Here is a 26,463-nt window from a genome sequence, read left to right on the forward strand (position 1 = left end):
GGAAAAGCCAGATTCATTTTATGTGCTGTCAGAAATATAAACATTATAAAGAATATATTTTTATTTTTCAAGTAAAAGTTACACTGTCAAGTGAAAAATAAATGAAATACCTCAGTAATTCACAGCCTCATAAGATTATGCATAGTATTTTGAGATGCTCTCTCCCTCCTAATAGAATTATTTCTCGGCTGGGTGCAGTGGGTCACAGCTGTGCTTTGGGAGGATTGCTAGAGCCCAGGAGTTTGAGACCAGCCTGGGAAATGTAGCAAGAATCTGTCTCTACAAAAAGAAAAAAGAAAAAAAATAGCTAGGTGTTGGTGGTGCATGCCTATAAATCCCAGCTACTTAGGGAAGCTGAGTTGGAAGGATCGCTTGGGCCCAGGAGTTGAGGATTGCAGTGACCTGTGATCACACCACTGCACTGCAGCCCGGGCAAGAGCAAGAATTACTTTCCCCATTTTATTGATCAAAATATTTACTCTGGGCCGGGCGCAGTGGCTCAAGCCTGTAATCCCAGCACTTTGGGAGGCCGAGACGGGCGGATCACGAGGTCAGGAGATCGAGACCATCCTGGCTAACACTGTGAAACCCCGTCTCTACTAAAAAATACAAAAAAAACTAGCCGGGCGAGGTGGCAGGCGCCTGTAGTCCCAGCTACTCGGGAGGCTGAGGCAGGAGAATGGTGTAAACCCGAGAGGCGGAGCTTGCAGTGAGCTGAGATCTGGCCACTGCACCCCAGCCTGGGCGACAGAGCGAGACTCTGTCTCAAAAAAAAAAAAAAAAAAAATTAGTCTGAAACACTGTCAACTCTGAACTACACTATTTCTAAAATCTTAAATGTCCTATTATCTGACCATGACCTTTTTTCCTTCCTGCTGTCACTCCTTTATTCTCCTATATTTTTTCTTCAGCTTCACATGACTTTGGAAGCTTGACTTTAGTAACTTAGCTCCTCCTTAGTTTGTACTTATCCCCTCTAGCACCACACACTCATGTTTACCTCTCACAGCACTTTGATCCCAACTCCCTTTCCTCCTAGTCATTTTGTCGTATGTACTCACCAAAAGCCTATCCCATCAGTACAAAATGCATTACTTGCGTTCTTCATTTCTATACCCTTTCTGCCAACCTCACTGGGCCCTCAGAGCTGCCAATTAATGCTCTCATGTGTTATCTCCCTCTTAGTCCTCTCAGCTGTCATTCTCAAACATTGGTACTCAGCCTTCATCTTTACTTAACTACCCTTTTCGTATCTCTGTCTTCCTGTATGTTTTTAGTTAAGAAAGAGAATTTGGACTATCAGGTAGTAGTGCCTTCATCTACATATAGTATCCTACATCAAACCAGGGTTCACCTGCTCTCATACTTAAATATTTCTCTTTTGTTTCACCATCTGTCAAATGATAATTTGTACCTACATCTGAATTCTGGATCCTAACTCTCCCTGTCTTATCAAGGACCTTCCACTTCTTTCCTGTATTGGCAACCTTTCTCTTTATTTATTCTTTTCCTATCAACAGTAAACATACTTGAACATTTGTTGAGAGAGGGAATCCTAAAATTTAAAAAAGCAAAACCAAAAAGCACTCTGATTTACTCTCCATATAGCTACCGTCTTCTCTTTTTACTTGTCTTTAGAACCAAAATTCTTAGTCACTACTCTGCTTCCTTTTCATCACTCATCTCTAATTTTATAGAGATGGGATCTTACTCTGTTGTCCATGCTGGAGTTCTGTGGTACTGTCATAGCTCACTACAGCCTTAAACTCCTGGGGTCATAAAATCCTCCCACCTCAGCCTCCCAAGTAACCAAGACGATAGATGTGCACCATCATGCCTGGCTAATTTTTTTTTTTTTTTTTTTTTTTTTTTAAGAGATAGGGTCTCACTATGTTGCCAAGGCTGGTCTGAAACTCCTGACCTAGCCTCCCATTTTTATTTTTTAATTTTCATTTTTATCAAAGTTATACTTGTACATAATCTTAGAGCCAAATAGCTCTACCAGACTTTTAAAAGAAAAAACAAGGCCGGGCGCGGTGGCTGAAGCCTGTAATCCCAGCACTCTGGGAGGCCGAGACGGGAGAATCATGAGGTCAGGAGATCGAGACCATCCTGGCTAACACTGTGAAACCCCGTCTCTACTAAAAAATACAAAAAACTAGCCGGGCGAGGTGGTGGGTGCCTGTAGTCCCAGCTACTCGGGAGGCTGAGGCAGGAGAATGGCCTAAACCCGGGAGGCGGAGCTTGCAGTGAGCTGAGATCCGGCCACTGCACTCCAGCCTGGGCGACAGAGCGAGACTCTGTCTCAAAAAAAAAAAAAAAAAAAAAAAAAAGAATAAACAAAAACTGCAGTCTCATTTGACATTCTTATTTTATTAAATATTTTTAATGTGTGAGATATATAAAAAACTATAAACCCTTAGGTATCTTCTACTCAGTTTAAGAAAAAGCGCTATCAATGACTTCATGATCCCATCCCATTTCTTTCTCCTTTAGAGATAAACACTATTCTGAATTTTGTGTTTTTCGCCTTTTTTTTTTTTTTTCTTTTTTCTTTTTGAGACGGAGCCTCGTTCTGTCACCCAGGCTGGAGTGCAATGGCATGATCTCAGCTCACTGCAACCTTTGCCTTCTGGGTTCAAGCAATTCTCCTGCCCCAGCCTCCTGAGTAACTGGGATTACAGGTGTGCACCATCACACCCAGCTAATTATTTTTGTATTTTTAGTGGAGACAGGGCTCCGCCATGTTGGCTAGGCTGGTCTAGAACTCCTGACCTCAAGTGATCCACCCGCCTCAGCCTCCCAAAGTGCTGGGATTACAGGCGTGAGCCACTGTGCCTGGCCCCCTCACGATTTTTTTTGGTAAAATTGTTGTTGAGATAAAATTCACATAACATAAATTTACCATTGTAATCATTTTAAGCAATACTGCAATTTAATGATTTTTAGCTTATTTACAGTGTTGTAAAATTATCACCACTGTGACCAGTGCAGTGGCTCACACCTGTAATCCCAGCACTTTGGGAGGCCAAGGTGGGCGGATCACTTGAGGTCAGGAATTCCAGACCAGCCTGGCCAAAATGGTGAAACCCCTTCTCTACTAAAAATACAAAAAAAAAAAAAAAAAAAAAAAAAGGTGGGCATGGTGTCACACACCTGTAATGCAAGCTACTCAGCAGGCTGAGGCAGGAGAATCACTTGAACCCAGGAGGCGGAGGTTGCAGTGAGCCGAGATCACACCACTGCATTCTAGCCTGGGCGACAGGCAGAGTGAGACTGCATCTCAAAAAAAGAAATGCAAGAGTGAACATTCCTGTCTTCTTTCTGATCTTAATAGAGAAGCTTTCAGTCTTTCACCATTATGATGTTAGCTGGGGGTTTTTTGTTTTTATCAGGTTGAGGAAATTCTTAGTTTCTAGAAATTCCTACTTTGTTTAGTATTTTTACCATGAAAGAGGGTGTTGGATTTTGTCAAATGCTTATTTTGCATCTATTGAGATAATCTTGTGGGTTTTTTCCTTTTATATTCTGTTATTAATAATGGTGTATTACATTGTAATGGTGTATTACATTGATTGATTTTTGTATGTTGAACCAACATTGAGTTCCTGGGATAAATCCCACTTCGCCTTTTAATATGCTGTTGAATTTGGTTTGATAGCATTTTGTTGAGCATTTTTGCATCTGTACACAGAAAAGATATTAGTCTGTAGTTTTCTTGTAATGTCTTTGTATCAGAGTAACACTCAGAATAAATTAGGAAGTGTTCCTCTTCTATTTTCCCTTGCATTTAAAAATGGTTTTTTATGTGTTTTGTATCCTAAACATGTATTGCTTAGTTTTATGTAGTGGATGGGTGGGTTGGTTGGTTGGTTGGTTTTGAGACAGTCTTGCTCTGTTGCCCAGGCTGGAGTGCAGTGGCACAACGGCTCACTGCAACCTCTGCCTCCCGGGTTCAAGCAATTCTCATGCCTCAGCCACCCGAGTAGCTGGGATTACAGGCATGCGCCACCACGTCCAGCTAATTTTTTTTTTGTTGTTGTTGTTGTTGCTCAGGCTGGGGTGCACTGGCACGATCTCAGCTCACTGCAGCCTTCACCTCCTGAGTTCAAGCAATTCTTGTGCCTCAGCCTCCCAAGTAGCTGGGATTATAGACGTGTGACAGCATGCCCAGCTGTTTTGTTTGTTTGTTTGTTTGTTTGTTTGTTTGTTTGTTTGTTTTCACGTATTTTTAGTAGAGACGGGGTTTCACCATGTTGGCCAGGCTGGTCTCAAACTCCTGACCTCAGGTGATCCACCCGCCTTGGCCTTCCAGAGTGCTGGGATTACAGGCATGAGCCACCGCCTGGCCTAGTTTTACACGTTTTTTAACTTTATATAAGTGCAATAATGTTTTCTTGTATATGTGTATATATATACGAGAGTTTCTCCAGAGTGTGACTTTTATTTGTTTCCATTGCTGTAAGGGGTTAAACCTGTGTTCAGGGAATACACATCGGCTTAACTTCTTAAAGCAATATACTTTACCCTCTATATAATGTTGTCATTATCCTTTTTTCCCTTAAAATTCTGCAGTTTCAGATTCATGGAAGGGTCTTTTAAATTTTTTTGTTAATTCTTAGCTGTATTATACTGTGTTTATATGTTGTGCGTATTACTTCTTCATTTCTGACTTTTTAATTATAGTTTCTTCTGTAGCCTATAATGGACTTTTTGTCTGTGTAAATATTATGTGAGTATTGTTTATTTGAGACAGGATCTCACTGTGTCACCTAGGAGTGCAGTGGCAGTGATCACAGCTTACTTCAGCCTCGACCTCCTGGACTCAAGCGATCCTCCCACCTCAGCCTCCCAAGCAGCTGGGGCTACAGGTGTATGCCACCACACCCAGCTAATTTTTATATATTTTTTAAAGACAGAGTTTCATCATGTTGCCCAGGCTGGTTTTGAACTCCTAGGCTCAAGCTGTCCACCCACGTCAACCTCCCAAAGTGCTGGGATTACAGGTGTAAGCCACTATGCCTGGCCTCTACAAGTACAAGTACTTTTCTTTTTTTCAATTGAGATGGAGTCTCGCTGTGTTGCCCAGGCCAGAGTGCAATGGCGCGAACTCGGCTCATTGCAACCTCCACCACCCAGGTTCAAGTGATTCTCATGCCTCAACCTCCCGAGTAGCTGGGATTACAGGTGCCCACCACCATGCCTGGCTGATTTTTGTATTTTTAGTAGAGACAGGGTTTCATCACGTTGGTCAGGCTGGTCTCAAACTCCTGACCTCAGGTGATTCACCCGCCTCGGCCTCCCAAAGTGCTGGGATTACAGGAGTGAGCCACCGTGCCCGGCCTACGAGTACTTTTTGAAGGACTTCCTCAGCCTTCCAAGTAACTGGGACTACAGGCATACACCACCACGCCTAGCTAATTTTTTGTATTTTTGATAAAGATGAGGTTTCGCCATGTTGCCCAGGCTGGTTTCAAACTCTTGAGCTCAGGCGATCTGCCTGCCTTGTCCTCCCAAGGTGCTGGAATTACAGACATGAGCTACCACGCCCAGCCTATTTTATTTTTTAAGTTATTATGTGGTCTCAAAGTGGGAAATAAATGGATGGATGGATGGATGGATGGATGGATATAGGATGGATTATATTTGTTGTTCTAGTTACCTTTATAACTTAATAAAATTATCCATGTTTGAGCGTCCATTATTTTCATACTGTAAGCAATAAAAAACTAGCTTGTTTTCTCTGTTTTCTCTTCTTTCCTCTTCCATTTTAAAAACTCTATCATATAATGTTAATAAGTAAAATGGCCATTCTTAGTATGTGACTTCATACCATTTAATATATTATGTACAATACTTCTATTACTTGATAATTTTCATATTTTGTAAAGTTCTTTTAACTTCTATTGAGTTTGCAGCAGTAAGCAAACTCAAATTCCTATTTGCTTCTGCTTGCCCACCCAGTTTTTTATTATTCATATCATTTCTATTTTCTGACAGCATATAACATACATAGTTATATGTATATGCTATAGTTATATGTATATACTTTAGTAGCCCTATTTCTTTTAACCTTAGTTATAGGAGTAAATGGTTTTGAAGCAATCTGCCAGTTCTTTTGCTGAGTTTTTTTCTATTATTTCTGAAGTTTGTACCTTATTAACTTACTTAAACGTAGTTGTGCAAACAGTATTTCTTGAATTATTTATATACATATGTATTTTATATAAACATAAGCCTATAAAAATAATTTACATCCAGCCTGGACACCATGATGAAACCCTGTCTCTACGAAAAATACAAATATTAGCCAGGCACGGTGGCATGCCCGTATGGTCCTAGCAACTCAGAAGGCCAAAGTGGGAGGATTAATTGAGCCCAGGTGATCGAAGCTCCTGTGAACTATAATTGCACTCCAGTCTGGCCAATAGAGCAAGACGCTGTCTCAAAAAAATAAGAATAGTAATATTAATTTAGGCAATTACAACTTATAATTATCAACTTATGTATATGTGTGTATATATGTACACATATATATAACTATATACATGTGTGTATCCCCTGTATTTGAAAGATACATATAAAATCCCAAGTTAATTATTTCCTTAGATATCTTGTAGTATTTATTGTACCACTGTCTTCTGGAATTGAGAGAGAGAGTGTGAGTGTGAGAGTGTATGTGTGTGTTTGTGTGTGTGTGTTGTTGAAGAGATCAAAGGCTGGCCTGATCTTCCCCTCCTTGATTGTTTTTGCATAGCTGCTGAAAGGAGTCTGTCTTTAAGATTCAATAACTTTACTACACTATCGATTGTCACTGACTGTTGAGACCATTTTCGTTGTCACACTTTCTTGTCCTGTGTAGTTGAGTGGATCTTCCTTTAGTGATCATGTGTTGATAGCCTTTTTTTTTTTTTTTTTTTTTTTTTTTGAGACAAGTTCTCACTCTGTCACCTAGGTTGGAGTGAAGTGGCGCAATCTTGGCTGACTGCAACCTCCACTTCCCAGGCTCAAGTGATCCTCCCACCTCAGCCTTTCAAGTAGCTGGGACCAAAGGCAAATGACACCATGCTCGGCTAATATTTTGTGTTTTTGATAGAGCCGGGGTTTCACTATGTTGCCCAGGCTAGTCTTGAACTCCTGAGCTCAAGCCATCTACCTGCCTCGGCCTCCCAAAGTGCTGGGATTACAGGTGTGAGCCACCGCACCCGGCCTCAGCCTTTTCTTAGATCTGCCACAATTGGGCAGAACTTTTTGCTTTTCTCTATGTGCATTCTTTGTACTGCATGTTTCCACATCCCCGCTAACCCAAGTTCATCCCTTTGTTCTTGCAGATCTCAGAAATTCTTGATGAGTGCAAGAGATGTAGGTATATTCACTTCAGAGGATCCTTCTATGTACAGGATATATGTTTTACTATTTTCTGAAATTGCCACCTTTGGCTTTTTTGATATTGCTTAACTTTGCCTTGTGTGGCTTCTACTACATTTCCCTCATTTGGATTCTATAAAGAGCTTAACTTTCCTTCTGCGTGTTTTTCATTCTCCAGATCATACCTATTGCCCAGTTCTTCTGAATGCTGTTGGTTGGGTTTTTTAAATTCATAATTTTGTTTTTATGATACCCAAGAAGAAAATCAAAGCTGTTTTCTTATACTGCTACATTCATACCAGGAACTCTAGTTTTGTTGCTTAAAGTTGCAGCCACGTGTGGTGGCTGACACCTGTAATGTCAGCACTTTGGGAAGCCAAGGTGGGAGGATCATTTGAGCCCAGGAGTTCGTGACCAGCTTTGACAGCATAGTGAGACCTCATCTCTACAAAAAATACAAAAGTTAACTAGGTTTGCTGGTAAACGCCTAGATACTTGGGAGGCTGAGGTGGGAAGATTGCTTGAGCCCAGTAGGTGGAGACTGCAGTGAGCCATGAACTGCACTGCACTCCAGCCTGGCAAAAAAGCCACAAGTTGTTTAGCAGCCAGACAACATGAAACTGTCCGGAACTCTCAAAGAAAATTAATGTGAAGGATTAGATAGGGCAAAAATAACAATGTGCTATACATACTCACTTTGCAGTTTTAATAAGTCTATCCAAATTAGTTCAGTACTGCCACTCCAGAAAATACAACCTTTTCTTGCTTGCTGATTAAGTAGCTCTTGTGGGAGATGAGAGAGCTGCTTTGAAACTGTAGATACAGTCTTTGAGATAAGACTTATCTTTTTTAGGTCAATCTGCTAGAAGGAGTTGCTCATTCTGAAAGTAACGCATCTACCCTGCTCTAAAAGTCAAGCAAGTAGTCACTTAGCATTCCTCTCCCTTTCTCATCCTTCTGTGCGACATTAGCAAATGAATATACTCAACTTGCTTTGAGGTATCTTTTAATTTTTTTCTGTTTTTCCTTTTGAGATGTCTTTTGATGTCTAGTTTTTAAGTGAAACTGATGAGGCAAATTGGATTGCCTTTTAGTCAGTCACACAGTTTTTTGTTGTTGTTGTTTTTCTACAAGCTCCTCTCACATGTAAGAGTCCCACAGTTTTAAATCTCGCTAAGACCAGCAGATAACACATATCTATGGGTTGGCTTTCCAAGCAGTGCAGCTTATATGTAGAATGACCATAGAATATTTAACTCCATCATTGGCTACAGACTCAGGTAATGCTTTTTGCCTTAGTGTCTGAAAACTAGAATATTAATACAGGTTTTGTATCCCTTATCCAAAATGCTTGAGACCAAAGGTATTTCAGATTTCAGACTTTTTGGGAGTTTTGGAATATTTGCATTATACTTATCAGTTGAGCATCATTAGTCCTTTTAAACATTTGTTTATTTGAAGACAATTGTTAGTACGATGACACACGAATTACCCACCAAAGTACCACTTGTGTTTCATCCAGCTTTTACTGGTACCACGAAATATTATAAAAAGCTCTTTTTTGTCTTCTCAGATGACTGTTTTCTTTATAACATTCACTTAAAGTTTTATCAAGTTCATTTTTTGTTTGTATTTCATGGTTCTTGCAGGATTATGTTGACAAAGAGAAGGCAATTGCCAAAGCCTTGGAAGACCTCAGAGCCAACTTTTACTGTGAACTCTGTGATAAGCAATATCAGAAACATCAGGAATTCGATAACCATATCAACTCCTATGATCATGCACACAAGCAGGTGAGTTGTAGTTACTTGCAAACAGAGAAGAAGGTACCTATCTATTATTACAACAATTGAGTTTTATGAGTATACCCCCAAAAACTTGGTGTCTGTAATTTCTTGTGTCTGCCAATCTTTATGTGCAGTCGTCCACCACACTTTATTTTTTCAGTGGCAGAAATCCTGGCATAGACACCCCCTCCAGCCCACCACTCCCACATATACACTATTTGACGAATTGTGTTTTGTAAATCTTACATAATGTTTTTGCCTTTTATTAATTTCTAAGTTTTTATTTAATTTTGTAATTCAGCCAAGGGTCACTGGGAGCTTTGTTTCCATTTCTTCTCTTTTCCTAACGTGTTAAACTTTGAAGAGTTATTCAGCAGACTGTGTTGTTTTCAACTTCCCTACATTAGAGTTCATGTTTATTGGCTACTGTTTTCTATTATTAAGTCATTTTGTTATTCAGTATACCTTGGAAGTTGGATAAATTTTGAGAAGAAAAATAAAATTAGATGCTCTCTTAACTTTAACAAAAAACTCTGATGCTGCATGTTGAAGAGCTGATAAATGAATTACACTTTCTTTGCAGTCTTCGCCCCCCGGCTGCCACCTCATCATTTTAGAAGAGAAAATTGTACTTAACTAGTTACTGGTATACAGAAGAAGGCAAAACCCTGGGAGAGTTTAGAAAGGGAAAATAAATTGTTACACCTATAGGACAGTTCTGGCTTATTAAAGAATTTCAAGCCGTTTGATCTTGGGTGACTTTAGCATAACTTACTAGGTCTTTGGGGGGTACAATAGTTGTATTTGTTAAACTTGTAAATGTATGAACATTGGAATGATATCTCTTAAGCTGGACTTGTTGAACTAAGATTTTTTTAACTTTCATCCTCCAGCCAACCAAAAGATTTCAGTGCACAGGTAAAAGGCAATCTTTGACTGAGTCTTATTCTTCCTAGAACAGGGAGAAATTGTAAGCTGGTTGTGGTATTATATTTTTTTGGAACAGTCTCCCACATTTAGCCATACCTAACCAATTTAAGATTCTTCTACACTAATGGACTTATATTCAAGACAGCTTTTCAACTTACTACACACCTTTGGACATTCCTTTTTTTTTTGAGACGGAGTTTTGCTCTTTCGCCCATGCTGGAATGCAGTGGGATTACAGGTGTGAGCCACTGCTCCCGGCCGTGAATGTTCTCTTAATATATTGTCAGCGTTGCTTGATTCGAAGAAGAGAAATTTATAGAGCATATATATATAGACAAGCTATATTGGCAGTTACTTTTTTACTCTTTCAAAGACTCATTTTTCAGGAAAGAAAAATGCAACAGTGAATACTTCTATCCAGGACCTTTTCCAGTTTTTCAATCTATTTATAATTTAAAAATTTCAGGCCAGGCACGGCTGTTCACACCTGTAATCGCAGCACTTTGCAAAGCCAGGGTAGGAGGATCACTTGAGCCCAGGAGTTCGAGACCACCCTGAGTAATGTACAAGACCCACCCCCCAATCTAAGCTAATTACAAAAAATGTAATTAGCTGGGTGTGGTGGCACATGTCTGTGATCCCAGCTACTCCGGAGGCTGAGGTGTTAGAATGGCTTGAGCCCAGGAGTTTGAGGTTGCAGTGAGCCATGATCATGCCACTGAACTTCACACTGGGCAACAGAGCAAGACCTTGTCTCAAAAAAAACAAAATAAATAAAAAACTCTTTCAGGTTATTTTTATTTAATTAAGACATTTAGTATCTAAGTATATACCTAAGTTTTGGGGCTCTTGAGAATTTTTTCAATCAAGAAATATCTGTGATATATTAACAGAAAAGATACTTTAGGCAGAAAAAGGACATTTAGAAAGGTTAGGCCAGGTGCAGTGGCTCACGCCTATAATCCCAGCACTTTGGGAGGCCGAGGTGGACAGAATCACATGAGGCCAGTTCGAGACCAGCCTGACCAACATAGCAAAACCCTGTCTCTACTAAAACTACAAAAATTAGCCGGACATGGTGGTACACGCCTGTAATCCCAGCTACTTCGGGGTTCAAGGCACGAGAATTGCCTGAGCCTGGGAGGCGGATTTTGTGGTGAAGCAAGATCGTGCCACTGCACTCCAGCCTGGGTGACAGAGCAGGACCCTGTCTCAAAAAAAGAAAGAAAGAAAGAAAGAAAAGATACACAGTATTTTAACTAGAAAAAAGGCCAGGTGCGGTGGCTCGCACCTGTAATCCCAGCACTTTGGGAAGCTGAGGTGGAGTTCACCTGAGGTCAGGAGTTCAAGACGAGCCTGGCCAACATGGCGAAACCCTGTCTCCACTGAAAATACAAAAAAATTAGCAGGGCATCTTGGCGGGCACCTGTAATCCCAGCTACTCAGAAGGCTGAGGCAAGAGAATCACTTGAACCCAGGAGGCAGAGGTTACAGTGAGCCGAGATCGTGCCACTGCTCTCCAGCCTGGGCGACAGAGCGAGACTCCGTCTCAAAAAAAGAAAAAAAAAAGGTTTTTTTTTGTTTGTTTTTCTTGAGATGGAGTTTCACTCTTGTTGCCCAGGCTGAAGTGCAATGGCGCGATCTCGGCTCACTGCAACCTCTGCCTCCCAGGTTCAAGTGATTCTCCTGCCTCAGTCCCCCGAGTAGCTGGAATTACAGGCATGCGCCACCACGCCCGGCTAATTTTTGTAATGAAAAAGAAAGTTTTAACTAGAAAAAAATAGGCCAGGAGTGGTGGCTCATGCACTATAATCCCAGCACTTTGGAAGTCCAAGGCGGCCAGATCAGTTGAGGTCAGGAGTTCAAGACCAGCCTGTCCAACTTGGTGAAACCCCATCTCTACTAAAAATACAAAAAAATTAGCCAGGTGTGGTGGCATGTACCTGTAGTCCCAGCTACTCGAGGCAGGAGAATTGCTTGAGTCCGGGAGGTGGAGGCTGTAGTGAGCCAAGATGGCGCCACTGCACTCCAGCCTAAGTGACAGAGCAAGACTCTATCTCAAAAATAAAGAAAAAAGTAAACCAGGAAAAAGTATAATTCAAATTTGAATAACGTATAAACTTGCCTTTTAAGGGAAAAAAACTAAAGCAAAACAGATTTACAATGTAATAAAATTTACATTGACAACATTAATGTGATATATGATAATGTTTTAGTGACACTGTCCTCAACCTGAATGCAGTAGAAATTGTTACATCTTTGGTTCATTTGAATTTGACATGTTTATTCTCCTGCACACCTTGTGTTACCTCAGCTCCCACCACTTTTCTCTATTGCATTCGCTCTCAAACTAGGGAGATTTTGTTACTCTGGAGGCACTTGGCAAAGTCTCTGTACATTTTTGGTTGTCCCAATAAGGGTGTGATACTACTGGCATCTAGTAGGTAGAGGCCAGCGATGCTGATAACATCTTACAATGCACAGGAAAGACCCTTGAAACAAAGAGGCAAAATGGCAGTTAATAGTGCTGCGGTTGAAAACCCTGTTCCATCAGAATTAATTACAAACTTTTGTGTATATATATGATATTGTGGTATCATTTAACCTTAGTACAAATAAATTACTGTCATTTTACGTCCCCAGTTATATTGTAAACATTTATAAAGTGCTCATCTAGATGATCCAGAATATTCACTTATTACTCTTTTTTAGAGTATCATCAAAATAAAAATACAAAATTAGAGGTTACCCACGGAGAACTCATGGACTGCCTATTCACTAATACAGAATATATATCTATGAACCCTGGTCTAGGAAAAATCTTTAGCTGGTATGATGAATGAATGCATGTGAGTTTATTTCTTCATCTTAATCAAAAGCTCATCTTATGTATTAAAAAAAACCATGTAGTACAAGTTTGGTTTTTGTTTTGTGTTTTGGTGAAATGTTCTTCATTTGCTTGAAAGGTAGGCTTTTTCACCTTTCTTCATACTGCTGTTGTAATACAAACAGTAGGATCTCAAAACAGAATGCTATAAATACATAAACAAAAGAAGCACAGCACTGAATTTTTCATAATTCGTCTCTTCCCTGAACTTGGAATGTCTGATGAATCCACTGGGTGCAGTGGCTGCTCCCTGTAATCCCAGCTGAGGCTGAGACAGGAAGATCTCTTGAGGCCAGGAGTTCAAGGTTGCAGTGAGCTATGATTGTGTCACTGCACACCAGCCTGGGTGACAGAGCAAGACTCTGTGTCTCTTAAAAAAAAAAAAAAAAAAAATTTTAAATACCCTGATGTGGTGACACGCACATGTAGTGTAAGTCCCAGCTACTTGTGAGGCTGAGGCAGGAGGGTCGCTTGAGCCCAGGAGTTTGAGGCTGCAGTGAGCTGTGATCATGCCACTATACCCTAGCCTGGGTGACAGAGCAAGACCCTATCTCAGAGAATTAAAAAGAAAGAATTTCTAAGGAATCTTTAATTGACCTTGGTACAACACAGCCTAACTCCTAACAGGAGGAAGAACATATTTTTCATTCCTCTTTGATGGACATGAACTTAACATACAAATGGACCTACCATTTTTCCAAATTCATGCTCTAAAATCATAAAGACACCCTGTCTTGTCTTCCAGGAAGGCACACAGGATTATTATGAATCTGAGATAATAGGTAAGTACTTTCAACCCTGTATTAGCAATCCCTAGTTTGCATCTTCTATCAGATTTTCACCATTAATATTTCAGAAAAATAATGTATTATGTTAGTAGTAAACTATAGTAGAGGCAGGATCCTAAACATACCCTTCCCTTAAATAAGCACAAATAATCTCTCCAAAAGGAGCTATATGGTCACCTTCATTCAAGGTTTGGGTTGTTTCCTGACGGGATGCGGGGGTGTTATGTGCCTCTTTCTCTTCACTAGTTTTTCTCAGATTTTCCAAGATTTTATAAAGAGTCATTAACACAAAAATATTAAGACCCAGCTTAATCTTCAGAGATACAGAAGCTGATTAGGTATTTTGGCTCTTTTCAGTAGTTTAACCCTAGTTTTCAAGTGATCGATGTTAATACATTTTGAAATCTCTACATTTTGAAATCTCTAAGAGTAAGCCTTTCCATTTCTGAAGAAACCCAATGTATGATTTCTTTTTATATGAGTTAATTCTGATACACCTGAATGCTCAATAGACATTAGCACTGATTAGCCAGGCGCCGTGGCTCACGCCTGTAATCCCAGCACTTTGGGAGGCCGAGGTTGGCGGATCACAAGGTCAGGAGATAAAGACCATCCCGGCTAACATAGTGAAACCCCATCTCTACTAAAAATACAAAAATTAGCTGGGCGTGGCAGCACGCACCTGTAGTCCCAGCTACTGGGGAGGGAGGCTGAGACAGGAGAACTGCTTGAATCTGGGAGGTGGAGGTTGCAGTGAGCCGAGATCATGCCACTGCACTCCAGCCTGGGTGACAGAGTGAGACTCTGTCTCAAAAAAAAAAAAGACATTAGCACTGATCATCTCCTACCTTTGTTGGCTTAGTATAAGTTACAGACAAATTTGAAACTACAGATTTTTCTATCCCTACCTCCTTGCCTCCTTAATTATTTTGCATATCTTTTTTAAAAATTTGTCTGCTAATGGATATGACAGTGGAATCATTTTCTTTAGCATTTCAAGAGGCCTAAAATTCAAACTCCAAAGAATATTCTGTTTCCCAAAAGTAAATTAATAGCAGCACCACCTTTATAGTCAGTCCTCCCTCCCTCCCTCCCTCCCTTCCTTCCTTCTTTCCTCTTTTTCTTTTCTTTTCTCTCTTTCTCTCTTTTTGGCTGCTTCCTTTGTACCTTGTTACCTACTCAGGATTTTTCTTCCAATCTTAGCCTCTTGTTTGTGCTACTAAAGGTCCTTCTAGTACATAAGCTAGAGGTCACAAATTATCTCACAGATATATTTTATCTGACCTTCACATTGTTAGTTTTTCCCTTTTTAATTTCAGTTGATTCCCAAATTTTAAAAATTAGATTTTACATAATTTAGGCTTTGGCTTATCTTGAAAAGTTAAAATTATCAGACAACATTGGGCCTACATTTCAACATAACAGTTGACTAAAGCTGAACAGTGGCCATCTCTTTGCTCATTCTCCAACTAGCTGTGATCTCCACTTCATCTTTTCTCTTACACCAATCTGTGTGACTCATTATGTTACCTGCCAAACTCCTGTAAACATTTGAATTTGTGACTCAGGCCTATGCTTTTCCTTCCTTCCCACACAGTTTCCCATGGCTTCTGACTGATACTGGGGAACTGGCACATTGAAAAGCTGCCTCCTTGCTAATAGTCTTGGGACCAACTTCTTGCGATTTCAATCTCTGGTAGTCTGATCCAGATTATCAAAATCTGGTACTGTAAAGCATCTTCAGAAATTCTTTAGGCCAAGCGTGATGGCTCATACCTGTAATCCCAGCACTTTAGGAGACTGAGACGGGCAGATCACTTGAGCCTAGAAGTTCGAGACTAGCCTGGGCAACATGGCAAAACCTGGTCTCTATAAAAAAATCCCCCCAAAAATTAGCTGGATGTGGTTGCAGTCGCCTGTGGTCCCAGCTACTGGAGGGGCTGAATCTATTAATACATGATTTAGTTAACTTTGTCTAAACTGTTTGCAACTGCTTTTTGACAGGATTGACCTTGTCTAAACTGTTTGCATCTGCTTTTTGACAAGATTACTTACCCTTACTTGATGGTTTCATTACACAATAACATACATTACCAAGGAACAGAAATTTAGAATTTTCCTCAGGAGGATCGTTTGATTGAGCCCAGGAGGTAGACATTGCCGTGAGCCAAGATCATGCCACTGCACTCAAGCCTGGGTAATATGTTGAGCAAGGCCTGTCTAAAAAAAAAAAAAAAAATTCCTTTACCTGTAGGATTCAGTGTCTCAGTCAGAGGAAGATGCTTTTAGCCTCCCTCTTCTTTCTGCTAAAATACCTTTAGTATAAAAACTCCTATACTTTTTACATTTTCTAAAAGGACTGAAGTCTTATTTAATTCCAAGGTCTGTTTCAGTTGTGAACAAAAGCAGTAGTTCCCTGAGCTTTAAATAGCAGAACTAAAACAGATGAAGCCTCTAGCAGCCACCAGTGACTGTATTCTGATTTGTACAGAATATAATCTATTAATACATGATTTAGTTACCTTTGTCTAAACTGTTTGCAACTGCTTTTTGACAGGATTATTTACTCTTAGTTGACTGTTTCATTACCCGGTAACATATATTACTTAAACAGCATAGTTCTCTTAAGAGATTATGCTTTAAGAAACAACACAGGGGCCAGGCATGGTGGCTCAAGCCTGTAATCCCAGCACTTTGGGAGGCCGAGACGGGCGGATCACGAGGTCAGGAAATCGAGACCAGCCTGGCTAACACGGTGAAACCCCGTCTCTACTAAAAAATACAAAAAACTAGCCGGGCGTGGTGGCAGGCGCCTATAGTCCCAGTTACTTGGGAGGCTGAGTCAGGAGAATGGCGTAAACCCGGGAGGCGGAGCTTGCAGTGAGCCGAGATCCGGCCACTGCACTCCAGCCTGGGCGACAGAGCGAGACTCCATCTCAAAAAAAAAAAAGAAAGAAACAACACAGGTTTGAAGAAAGGAGTGCATCTCAGCTCTTGAACATGTTGTAGTTTTATTGTAATAACCTATAGCAGACAGTGAAAATGTTGGGTTCAGTGGTACTTTATACCACTATTCATACCATTTTCTTGGGGTCTGTTTTGCATAATAAGAAAATTGACATCATTTGGCCAGTCTTCCAAAACTTTAGCATGTTTCATGCCTTTTCATCTGTTAAGTCTTATGTACTCACCGTCCTCTGCTTATGTTGGGAGTAAACTTATACCCAGCAATCTCAACATAGGTAACCTTGAAAAAATCTGCTGAAGGCCAGGCGTGGTGACTCACTCCTGTATTCCCAGCACTTTGGGAGGCCGAGGTGGGTGGATCACGTGAGGTGAGGAGTTCGAGACCAGCCTTGCCAACATGGTGAAACCCAATCTCTACTAAAAATATTTTAAAAAATTAGCCGGGAGTGGTGGCACATGCCTGTAATCCTAGCTACTTGGAGGCTGAGGCAGGAGAATTGCTTGAACCCAGCAGGCAGAGGTTGCAGTGAGCCAATATAATGCCACTATACTCCAGCCTAGGCAACAGAGTGAGACTCTGTCTCAAAAACAACAAAAACAAATACTGTTGAAAAAATCCCCTTCTGCTTAGAGGAGCTGTCTGCTTTTGTGATTAGGGGTAACCCTCAAACAGATGCTTCAGGACCCTAATGTTGCCATGTAAACCAGGCATTCTCTTGTTATGTATTTCTAACTGTTCTTCATCTTGGCACTCAATCCCAGTTGGCTAAAAATGATTCTGCCTTACTTTTGTTCTACAGTTTCAACCTTTCTGCCCCTTACACTTAATTTATCACAGTGATGCACTGTGGTAGAGATTCTGGGATTAGACTCTTTGTTCTATTGTAGTCTGAAAAGTTAAAGCAACCTAAGTAATAAGTTCTTTAGTGACAGTACTGTAAAGAGAGCTCTGAACTGGGTTGTTGCTGTGCCATTTGCTTTGAACCCAAGCAGCTCTTGTGACTTATCCGCCTTCAGATTTTACTTATGGGGCAAATCTTTGTCCCCAGATATGTTCTTGGAGTGCTATGTAAATACAGATTGAGCATCCCAAATTCAAAAAATTAAAATCCAAAATGCTCCAAAATCCAAAAGTTTTTGAATGCCAACATGACACTCAAAGGAAATACTTGTTGGAGATTTTTGGGTTTTCAGATTTGGGATGCTTAAGCAGTAAATATACAATGAAATATTCTAAAATCTAAAAAAGCTTCCAAGATCTAAAACACTTCCAGCTTTAAATATTTCAAATACAGGATACTCAACCACCTGTATACGTAAAACTCATTATCTACAAAACCACAAAATTTATGTATACCATTTCATACCCACTAGGACGACTGAAATAAAAACGATACACTATCAAAGTGTTGGAGAAGATATCAAGAAATTGGAGCCCTCCTACATTGCTAATGAGATAGTGAAAAGATAGTGGAAAAGTTTTTGACACTTCCTCAAAACATTAAATACAATGTTACCATATTACTAGTATATACCCAAGGGAAGTATAAACATATGTCCACACAAGAACTTGCACAAAAATGTTTATAGCAGCAGCATTCATAATAGCCAAAAAGGGAAATAACCCAAATGTCCATCAGCTGGTAAATGGATAAAATATGATACATCTGGACAATGGAATATTATTCAGCAATAAAAAGGAAAGACTTATTGGTATATACAACATGCATGAATCTTGAAAATAGTATGCTAAGTGAAAGAAGCTGGTCACAAAAGACCCCATATAGTATTATTTATATGAAAAGTCTAGAATAAACAAATGTATAGAGACAGAAAGCAGATTAGTAGATTCCTAGGGCTAGGCAGAGAGGAAATGGTGAGTAACTGCTTATGGGTATGAGGTTTCTTTTGGGAGTAATGAAAATGTTCGAAAATTAGATAGTGGTGATAGCTGCACAATTCTAAGAATGTACTAAAACCCACTAAATTTGACACTTTAGATGTGTGAATTTGGGCCAGGAGCAGTGGCTCACGCCTGTAATCCCAACACTTTGGGAGGCCAAGATAGGAGGATCCCTTGATCCCAGGAGTTTGAGACTATCCTGGGCAACATATGGAGATCCTGTCTCTACAAAACATAAAAATAAATTAGCCAGGCATGATGGAGTGCATCTGTAGTCCCAGCAATTTGAGAGGCTGAGGTGGGAAGGATCACTTGAGCCTGGGAGGTCGAGGCTGCAGTGAGCTCTGATTATGCCACTGCTCTCCAGTTCTGTGACAAAGCAAAACCCTGTCTCCAAAAAGGGGGGTGGGGTAAATTTTAGGGTATATGAATTATATCTCTAAGTCATTTTTAAAACCTCATTAACCAGCTTAAGTTTTCATGGTGGTAGTGGTGATGAAAATATATAGTACATATACATATGTATGTGTATATGTATATGTTCATGTATATATACCTAAATGCCTTAAAGCAGGCACACTTGGTGCTGTTAAAGAATATATACCATACTTTTAAGGCATTTTGCTGAATTCCTGAAAATAGCAAAACATGGTAATTTTATGACAAATTAATTTGATATCCAACTATTTGGCCTGGCCAGGTGCAGTGGCTCCTGGGATTACAATGGGATTACACCTGTAATCCCAGCACTTTGGGAAGCCAAGGCGGGCAAATCACTTGAAGTCAGGAATTTGAGACCAGCCTGGCCAATGTGACAAAACCCCATCTCTACTAAAAATACAAAAATTAGCCAGGCGTGGTGGCACATGCTTGTAATCCCAGCTACCCAGGAGGCCGAGGCAGGATAATTGCTGGAACCCCTACAGTGAGCTGAGATCACACCACTGTACTCCAGGCAAAAGAGCGAGACTCCGTCTCCAAAGACAAAAGTTAGCCCAGTGTTGTGGCACATGCTTGTGGTCCCAGCTTTTCAGGAGGCTGAGGCAGGAGAATCACTTGAACCCAGGAGGCAGAGGTTGCAGTGAGCCAAGATCATGCCACTGCACTCCAGCCTGGGCAACAAAGTGAGGCTGTGTCTCAAGAAAAAAAAAGAATTTGGGCCGGGTACATTGGCTCACGCCTATAATCCCAACACAAAAAATTAGCCGGGCATGGTGGTGGCACCTGTAATCCCAGCTACTTGAGAGGCTGAAGCATGAGAATCACTTGAACGTGGGAGGCAGAGGTTGCAGTGAACTGAGATCACGCCACTGCACTCCAGCCTGGGTGACAGAGGGAGACTGTCTCAAAAATAAGAATAAAAATAATTTGTATTTATTTATTTTTCTCTCAATTTTTCACTATCTGTAATTGGCATTAGTATCTAATTTTCTCTGTTACCAAATACTCGTTTTTTTCTTACTGAATAAAATAAATTTTCATCACTTACTAATAGGCATATGGTAAAAGAAAGAATTTACATCTAATGTTCAGTAACGTGGCTTTTCCTAACCATTCATCTATAATCTTCTTTTGCTGGGTAGTTTAATACTGAAATATTCTATATTCTCTCCTGGTCTTTTCTCTTACCTACCACCTGGTGATATCTTCTTGGGTGATCTCATCCATAAACATTAAACACTGAGACATGAATTAGGGTGACCTGTGCAAGCAACAACTACAGCATGATTACTTCAGTTAGGAAGGGGAGGAGACAGACATTAATTTTTTTTGTAGAGGGAGGGGGAAATAAAACTGGGGAGAAGAGGCTGTGATTTTGGTATGCAGGACCATCGACATAAGAGGAAAAGGAGTAGCTGAGGTTTGAAGAAGGCCAGATTATCCTTAGCCAGAAATAGTGGTGGAGATACAACACGTTTTGTTTTGTTTTAAGACAGGTTCAGCTAGGTGCGGTGGCTCATGCCTGTAATCCCAGCACTTTGGGAGGCCGAGGCAGGTGGATCACTTGAGGTCAGGAGTTCAAGACCAACCTGGCCAACATGGTGAAACTCTGTCTCTACTAAAAATATAAATAATTAGCCAGGTGTGGTGGCATGCGCCTGTAGTCCCAGCAACTCGGGAGGTTGAGGCCCGAGAATCGCTTGAACTCAGGAGACAGAGGTTGTGGTGAGCCAAAATTCTGCCACTGCACTCCAGCCTGGGTAACAGAGGGAGACTCTGTCTCAAAAAAATGAAATACAAAAAGGTTCTTGCTCTGTCACCTAGGCTGGAGTACAGTGGCACAATCATAGCTCACTGTGACTTTGAACTCAAGCAGTCCTCCTGCCTCAGCCTCCCATATAGCTGGGACTACAAGCACATACCACTGCACCCAGCTAATTAAAAAATTTTTTTTTGCCCGGGCACAGTGGCTTATGGCTGTAATCCCTGCACTTTGGGAGGCCAAGGTGGGCAGATCACCTGAGGTCAGGAGTTTGAGACCAGCCTGACCAACACGGAGAAACCCTGTCTCTACTAAAAATACAAAAATTAGTCGGGCGTGGTGGCGCATGCTTGTAATTCCAGCTACTAGGAAGGCTAAAGCAGGAGAATCGCTTGAACCTGGGAGGCGAGGTTGCGGTGAGCCGAGATTGCGCCATTGTACTCCAGCCTGGGCAACAAGAGTGAAACTCCATCTCAAAAAAAAAAAATTTTTTTTTTTATGGAGACAGTCTGGCTATGTTGCCCAGACTGGTCTTGAACTCCTGTCCTCAAGCGATCCTTCTACCTCAGCCTCCCAAAGTGTTGAGAGTACAGGCATGAGCCACAACCCAGTTTGATAAATATTTACTGAGCATCTCTTTTGTGCCATAGACAACTATGTGTACGTTGCATAGTTGGTTACAAAGAAAGACTAAGCCTCAGTCCCTGTTGGGAGAACAGAGTTGCTATCTGGTGAGGGAAAGATGCCATGGATAATCTTTAGACCCTAAAGAGACAAAATCAAGTTTTCTCTTCAGAGCTGAGTAAATGTAGACCATGGGATTTTAATGGCAATACGAAATATTCTGCCCTAAATTCTGCCTGTTTTCTGATGCCTGAAATCCCTTTACATGAGAAAAATGGGTTTTATTCTTTAAATGTAGATAATCAATTTTAAATACTTGAGAAAGATAGTAATCAGAATTATTCTTAGTAGAGTATACTCCATCAAATATAAACTCCTAGTGTCAAATTTTATTTTGATGGAAAAGAGAAGCATAGCACTAAAAGATACAAAAAAAGATTTTGTTAAACCCTTGTATTATATTTTGTTGTTAGAGAGCACTGTGAAGAAATATGTGTCTTATTCAATTCAGTCACAATTGAGCAGGAACACTGTTGGTCTTCACTATTGACAGAATGATGACTATTTTAAAAGTTCTAACCACTATAGAAGGAAGCCGTATTTCTTGAGAGCCATTTTACGGATGATCTGCAAAGCCCAATTGCCATAGTTGCCTTGTTTTAATAGACACTGAGAGCAGAATGTTTCTGCTCTTGAAATCTACACTTAAAGAGAAGTGGGTGGCTGTTGGGGTGTACCTTTTCTGCACATTTGTAATCCACATTCAGATTTACCTGATTCTCATTTCTTTGGCTTAATCTTTTCAGCGATAGTAGAGCAATACTTTGTGTCCACAGTAAAACATATTTCTGCCAATATAATGCTGTTTAAGTTGTGTTTTAAGAACTGGAATGTCATTTCCATTTAGAGTGGTCTTTAACCCAAAGAGCCACAGTTAATGTGGATGGATACTTCAAGTACTGGATCATTTGTTAGGGTCTTGCCTTTCTACTGGTCTTCTGCTAAGTGTAATGGAAATCCCAGCCACCATGTGATTAAGGATCTGTGGGAAATGTTCCTTCCATTCTGTACTGTGCTGCAAATGTATACTATTGTGGAAAAATGCTGTTGATTTTTCAGGAAAACAGGATCTTCATATCTTTTCATTTCCAGTGGGGTTCAGTCTCCTTTTCTTGAATTAAGATATTTCCCAACTAAAAATGTGTTATGTGGCTTAAATTTTTGTTAATACCATTAGTAGTTCAATAAAATATAGCTAATTTATTAGCAGCTCTTCAGAAAGCGTATTGTGTAATTTTCAGAGATAAGTACATCTCATAGCTTTTGAGTCAGCTTAAATGGATAATCAAATGCATTTAAATTAGAATGTCCCAGTTTGGAGTCTAACTTGAATTTTTATGTATGGTATGGAATTTGCTCAGACTTTGACAAGAGATTGATGACATATCTGCAGTGTTTGGTCTTGTGAGCTCTGCCTCTTCTCTCATAGGCAGGCATGTTGCTCTATTCTCACCTGAAGAAATTATCTAAAGTTGTGTTCCTCTTTAGAATTTAAGAGAAAAGTATAGGTACAGTTCACAGAATTTCACATGGGTATTCTGTGACAAATGAGCCAGACATTGGTAGCCTTTTGGAATAAAATAGGCAATTTTGGAAAACCTGACTGATTAGGTCCTTGTGCCTTTATAGAAATTACTTTTTAGGTAGGAAGCTGAGAAGTTTCTGGCCAGTATCTTTTGCCATTTGGCCCAATTCTGTCTAGAAATAAGGGGTATCTGGAGTGGTAGCTAGGAGGACCATATTATATAACTTTAATATGTCCCTAATAAAGATATGAGAATACTTTATATCAAGCTTTCCTACAAATGGTAGAAAAATTTATTTGAGGAAAAACGAAGGATCTAATGTTTGAACTGAATTATTCACTGGACATTTACCAGATGCCCTCTGTAGACTTAGTGCTGTTTTGTATACTGCGGAGTTGATTATAAAGATAAGCTGTAGTCCCTGCCCCACACAGAGGGAAGGCAGTATTGAACACTTGTGACTTATTAAATGCTTTACATTTATTTTGACATTTAATCTTGTAAATCTGTAGATAGGTAGCCCTGTTTTTTAGTGAGGGAGCTGGAACTCAGAGAGGTGAAATCATCTAGTAATAAGTGGATTGGCTAGTTAATTAATGGATTTGAATCCAAGCTTTCTGACTCTGAAGCTTTACACATACTGCCTTTTTAAAAGACAGGAATAACTGGTCAGAGAACAAAATACAGTAGCTGCTAGGTGAACGATATGACAAAGCACCACTAGGGACAGTTCAGAAAGAACAGTCCCCTCTTTTGAAGGATCAGTGGAGACTGTAAGAATTTAGTTTGACCTTGAGTAGATAGGAGACACTTGGAGTTAGGCATTCTAGGTAAAGGAAAATATGAACCTTATAACCCATGTCTTGGCTGGGCGTAGTGGTGCATGCCTATAGTCCTGGCTTCTTGGGAGGCTGAGGCTGGGGGGATCACTTGAGCCCGAGAGTTCTGAGCTATAGTGCGCTATGCTGATTGGGTGTCTGCACTAAGTTAGGCATGATGTGATGAACTCCCAGGAGCGGGGGACCAACAAAGCTTCCTAAGGAGAAATGAACCGGTTCATGTCGGAAACAGAGCAGGTCAAAACTCCCATGCTGATCAGTAGTGGAATCACACATGTGAATAGCCCCAGCACTCCCGCCTGGGCAACAAAGTGAGACCTTGTCTCTTAAAAAAAAAAAAAGGTCGCCAGAACAGAATGTCCTCGTCTGAGAGAAACCACAAGTATACATACTCAGTTTGATAGGGTTTGCTGAGTCCTGTCTCTTAAGGTTGGGGTTAGAATTCTGGGGTTCTCAATTCTGCTTTTGAGACTGCAGACTTGACTGTAAAATTTGTAAATGTGATATTGGGAGCCTTTCCTAAGCTTTGTAGGGTATTCTTAGGATAGGTTTGCCCAGAGGGAGCCTGCAGTTTAGATTCGTTTTATTGCATCATCCTATCTTCTTCCGTCTCTGCCTCCAACCATGTTCCTGTGGTAGGAACTTGAGATAGGATGTCTTCAGCATGATGTGGACATGGTCCTGTTCCTTCAACTTCAGGGTTGTACAAAGTGGCTGCTGAATGGAAAGCCTAATCTTGACTCAGCCTGGGGACTCCATACTTTGATTAAATGATTGTTCTTTTGGACAGTGTCTTGTAGTTTGAAAAATGCTTCCTAAAAGTAATGAAATATTTGTAAGAGGGGAGGAAATGGCATGGGGAAATTTTCCAGTCTTAGCAGGTGGCTAGAGAGATGGCAGGCCGGGTGCAGTGGCTTATGCCTGTAATCCCATCATTTTGGGAAGCCGAGGCGGGCGGATCACCTGAGGTCAGGAATTGAAGACCAGCCTGGTCAACAAGGGGAAACCCCATCTCTACTCAGCCGAGGGTGGTGACAGGCACCTGTAGTCCCAGCTATTCGGGAGGCTAAGGCAGGAGAATTGCTTGGACCCGGGAGGCAGAGGTTGCAGTGAGCCAAGATCACACCACTGCACTCCAGCCTGGGCGACATTAAAACTCCGTCTCAAAAAAAAAAGAGAAAACGGCAGATATGAGAAGAACATTATATTCTATATAAATCTTGGTTAGAGAGCCTGTTACGTGTTTGGGGAAGAAAAAACTAGGTTTGTGGCCAAAGGTAATCATATAATAGGCCTGATAAGCCTTTTCTTTCTGCCCCATTCCCCTCAGGAGGATGAAATTAGAATTCATATTTATTCATATTTATTTAAAATAGTTGATCCTTTATCTTGAAGTGGTTTTATAAAAATCTTAATTGTGGGCTGGCTGTGGTTGCTCATGCCTGTAATCCCAGCACTTTGGGAGGCCGAGGCAGGTAGTTCACTGGAGACCACGAGTTCAAGACCACCCTGGCCAACATGGTGAAACCTCATCTCTACTAAACATATAAAAATTAGCCAAGCATAGGGGTGCATGCCTGTAATCCCAGCTACTTGGGAGGCTGAGGCATGAGAATTGCTTAAACCTGGGAGGTGGAGGCTACAGTGAGCCAAGATCGCGCCACTGCACTCCAACCTGGACAACAGAGTGAGACTTCGTCTCAAAAAAAAAATTCTTAATTATGGGCAGTAATAGTTTTGCCAGCTGTTCATTACTTGAACTTCCCCCAAAATAAGGGCTAATGCTTTTTGTACCACAATGGTCTTTTCCAAAGTTCTGGAACCATTTTTCTGGAAGAAATACAGGTAGTTCCATTTTTCTAGGTGGGATTACTATGTCAGTCTGTGTGTATGTACACATATATATGTTGTACAGGTGCTTCCCTTCTCCCCAGCCCTTTTAGAGTTGATGGCTTTGTCCCTGATTGTTCAGTATAATAGTTTACAGATTCACTAAGAGAGCTTGTGTAGTAATGCTTGCTTTATTTTTTTTTCTCTTCCACTCTTGTTTTATTTTTTACTTTTTTTTTCTTTGTGATGTGACATTTTCAGCTGATGTATTGAAAGCAAATCCTTCTAATTTGGGAGCCCAGATCACAAGAGTGAGTTTTTCTACTAGTGTCTTTAGCTGTATATCTTTTTTTGTGTGTGTCTTTTTACCCTTCCCCCCTCCCAATTTAAAAAGATTCAAAACACATTTCATAAGTACTAGGTAAGAAAATTCCTCTGTCTGTTGAACATCATGCCTTTCCACAAAGCAATGTCCACTTTATACTGGGTCAAATTCCTTTTCCCAATGCTGTTGTAAAAGCATAGGCTAATGTATATATTTTGTTTTGTTTGTGTCTTGTTATTATCTAATGTCTTGAAAATAATTTTATTTCTGTCTTTATTGCAGATAGATATGTCTGGGTTGTGTCACCAGTGTGTCATAACACTGTTCTTTTTTGGTTGTATTTCTTTTATTTTAAGGAAAATTATACAGTAGTTTCTGAAAATAAAAGACCCATTCTGTTATCTGGATTCTAAGTAATAAAGTCTT

General features: G+C 40.4%; 1 protein-coding gene across 7 annotated transcripts in view; it reads left to right on the forward strand.

The window, feature by feature from the left end:
• The window catches only part of GPATCH8 (G-patch domain containing 8), a 113,078-nt gene that overhangs the window by 74,804 nt on the left and 11,811 nt on the right, over positions 1 to 26,463 (forward strand). For all 7 annotated transcript variants that reach the window (XM_008012406.3, XM_008012413.3, XM_037993715.2 and 4 more), the window contains one exon: positions 9,018 to 9,161. In XM_008012406.3, the coding sequence (XP_008010597.1) occupies positions 9,018 to 9,161 (144 nt within the window). The remainder of the gene's footprint in view (positions 1 to 9,017; positions 9,162 to 26,463) is intronic.

The sequence above is a fragment of the Chlorocebus sabaeus genome, chromosome 16 (assembly GCF_047675955.1).
Source record: "Chlorocebus sabaeus isolate Y175 chromosome 16, mChlSab1.0.hap1, whole genome shotgun sequence".
Classification (NCBI taxonomy): Eukaryota; Metazoa; Chordata; class Mammalia; order Primates; family Cercopithecidae; genus Chlorocebus; species Chlorocebus sabaeus.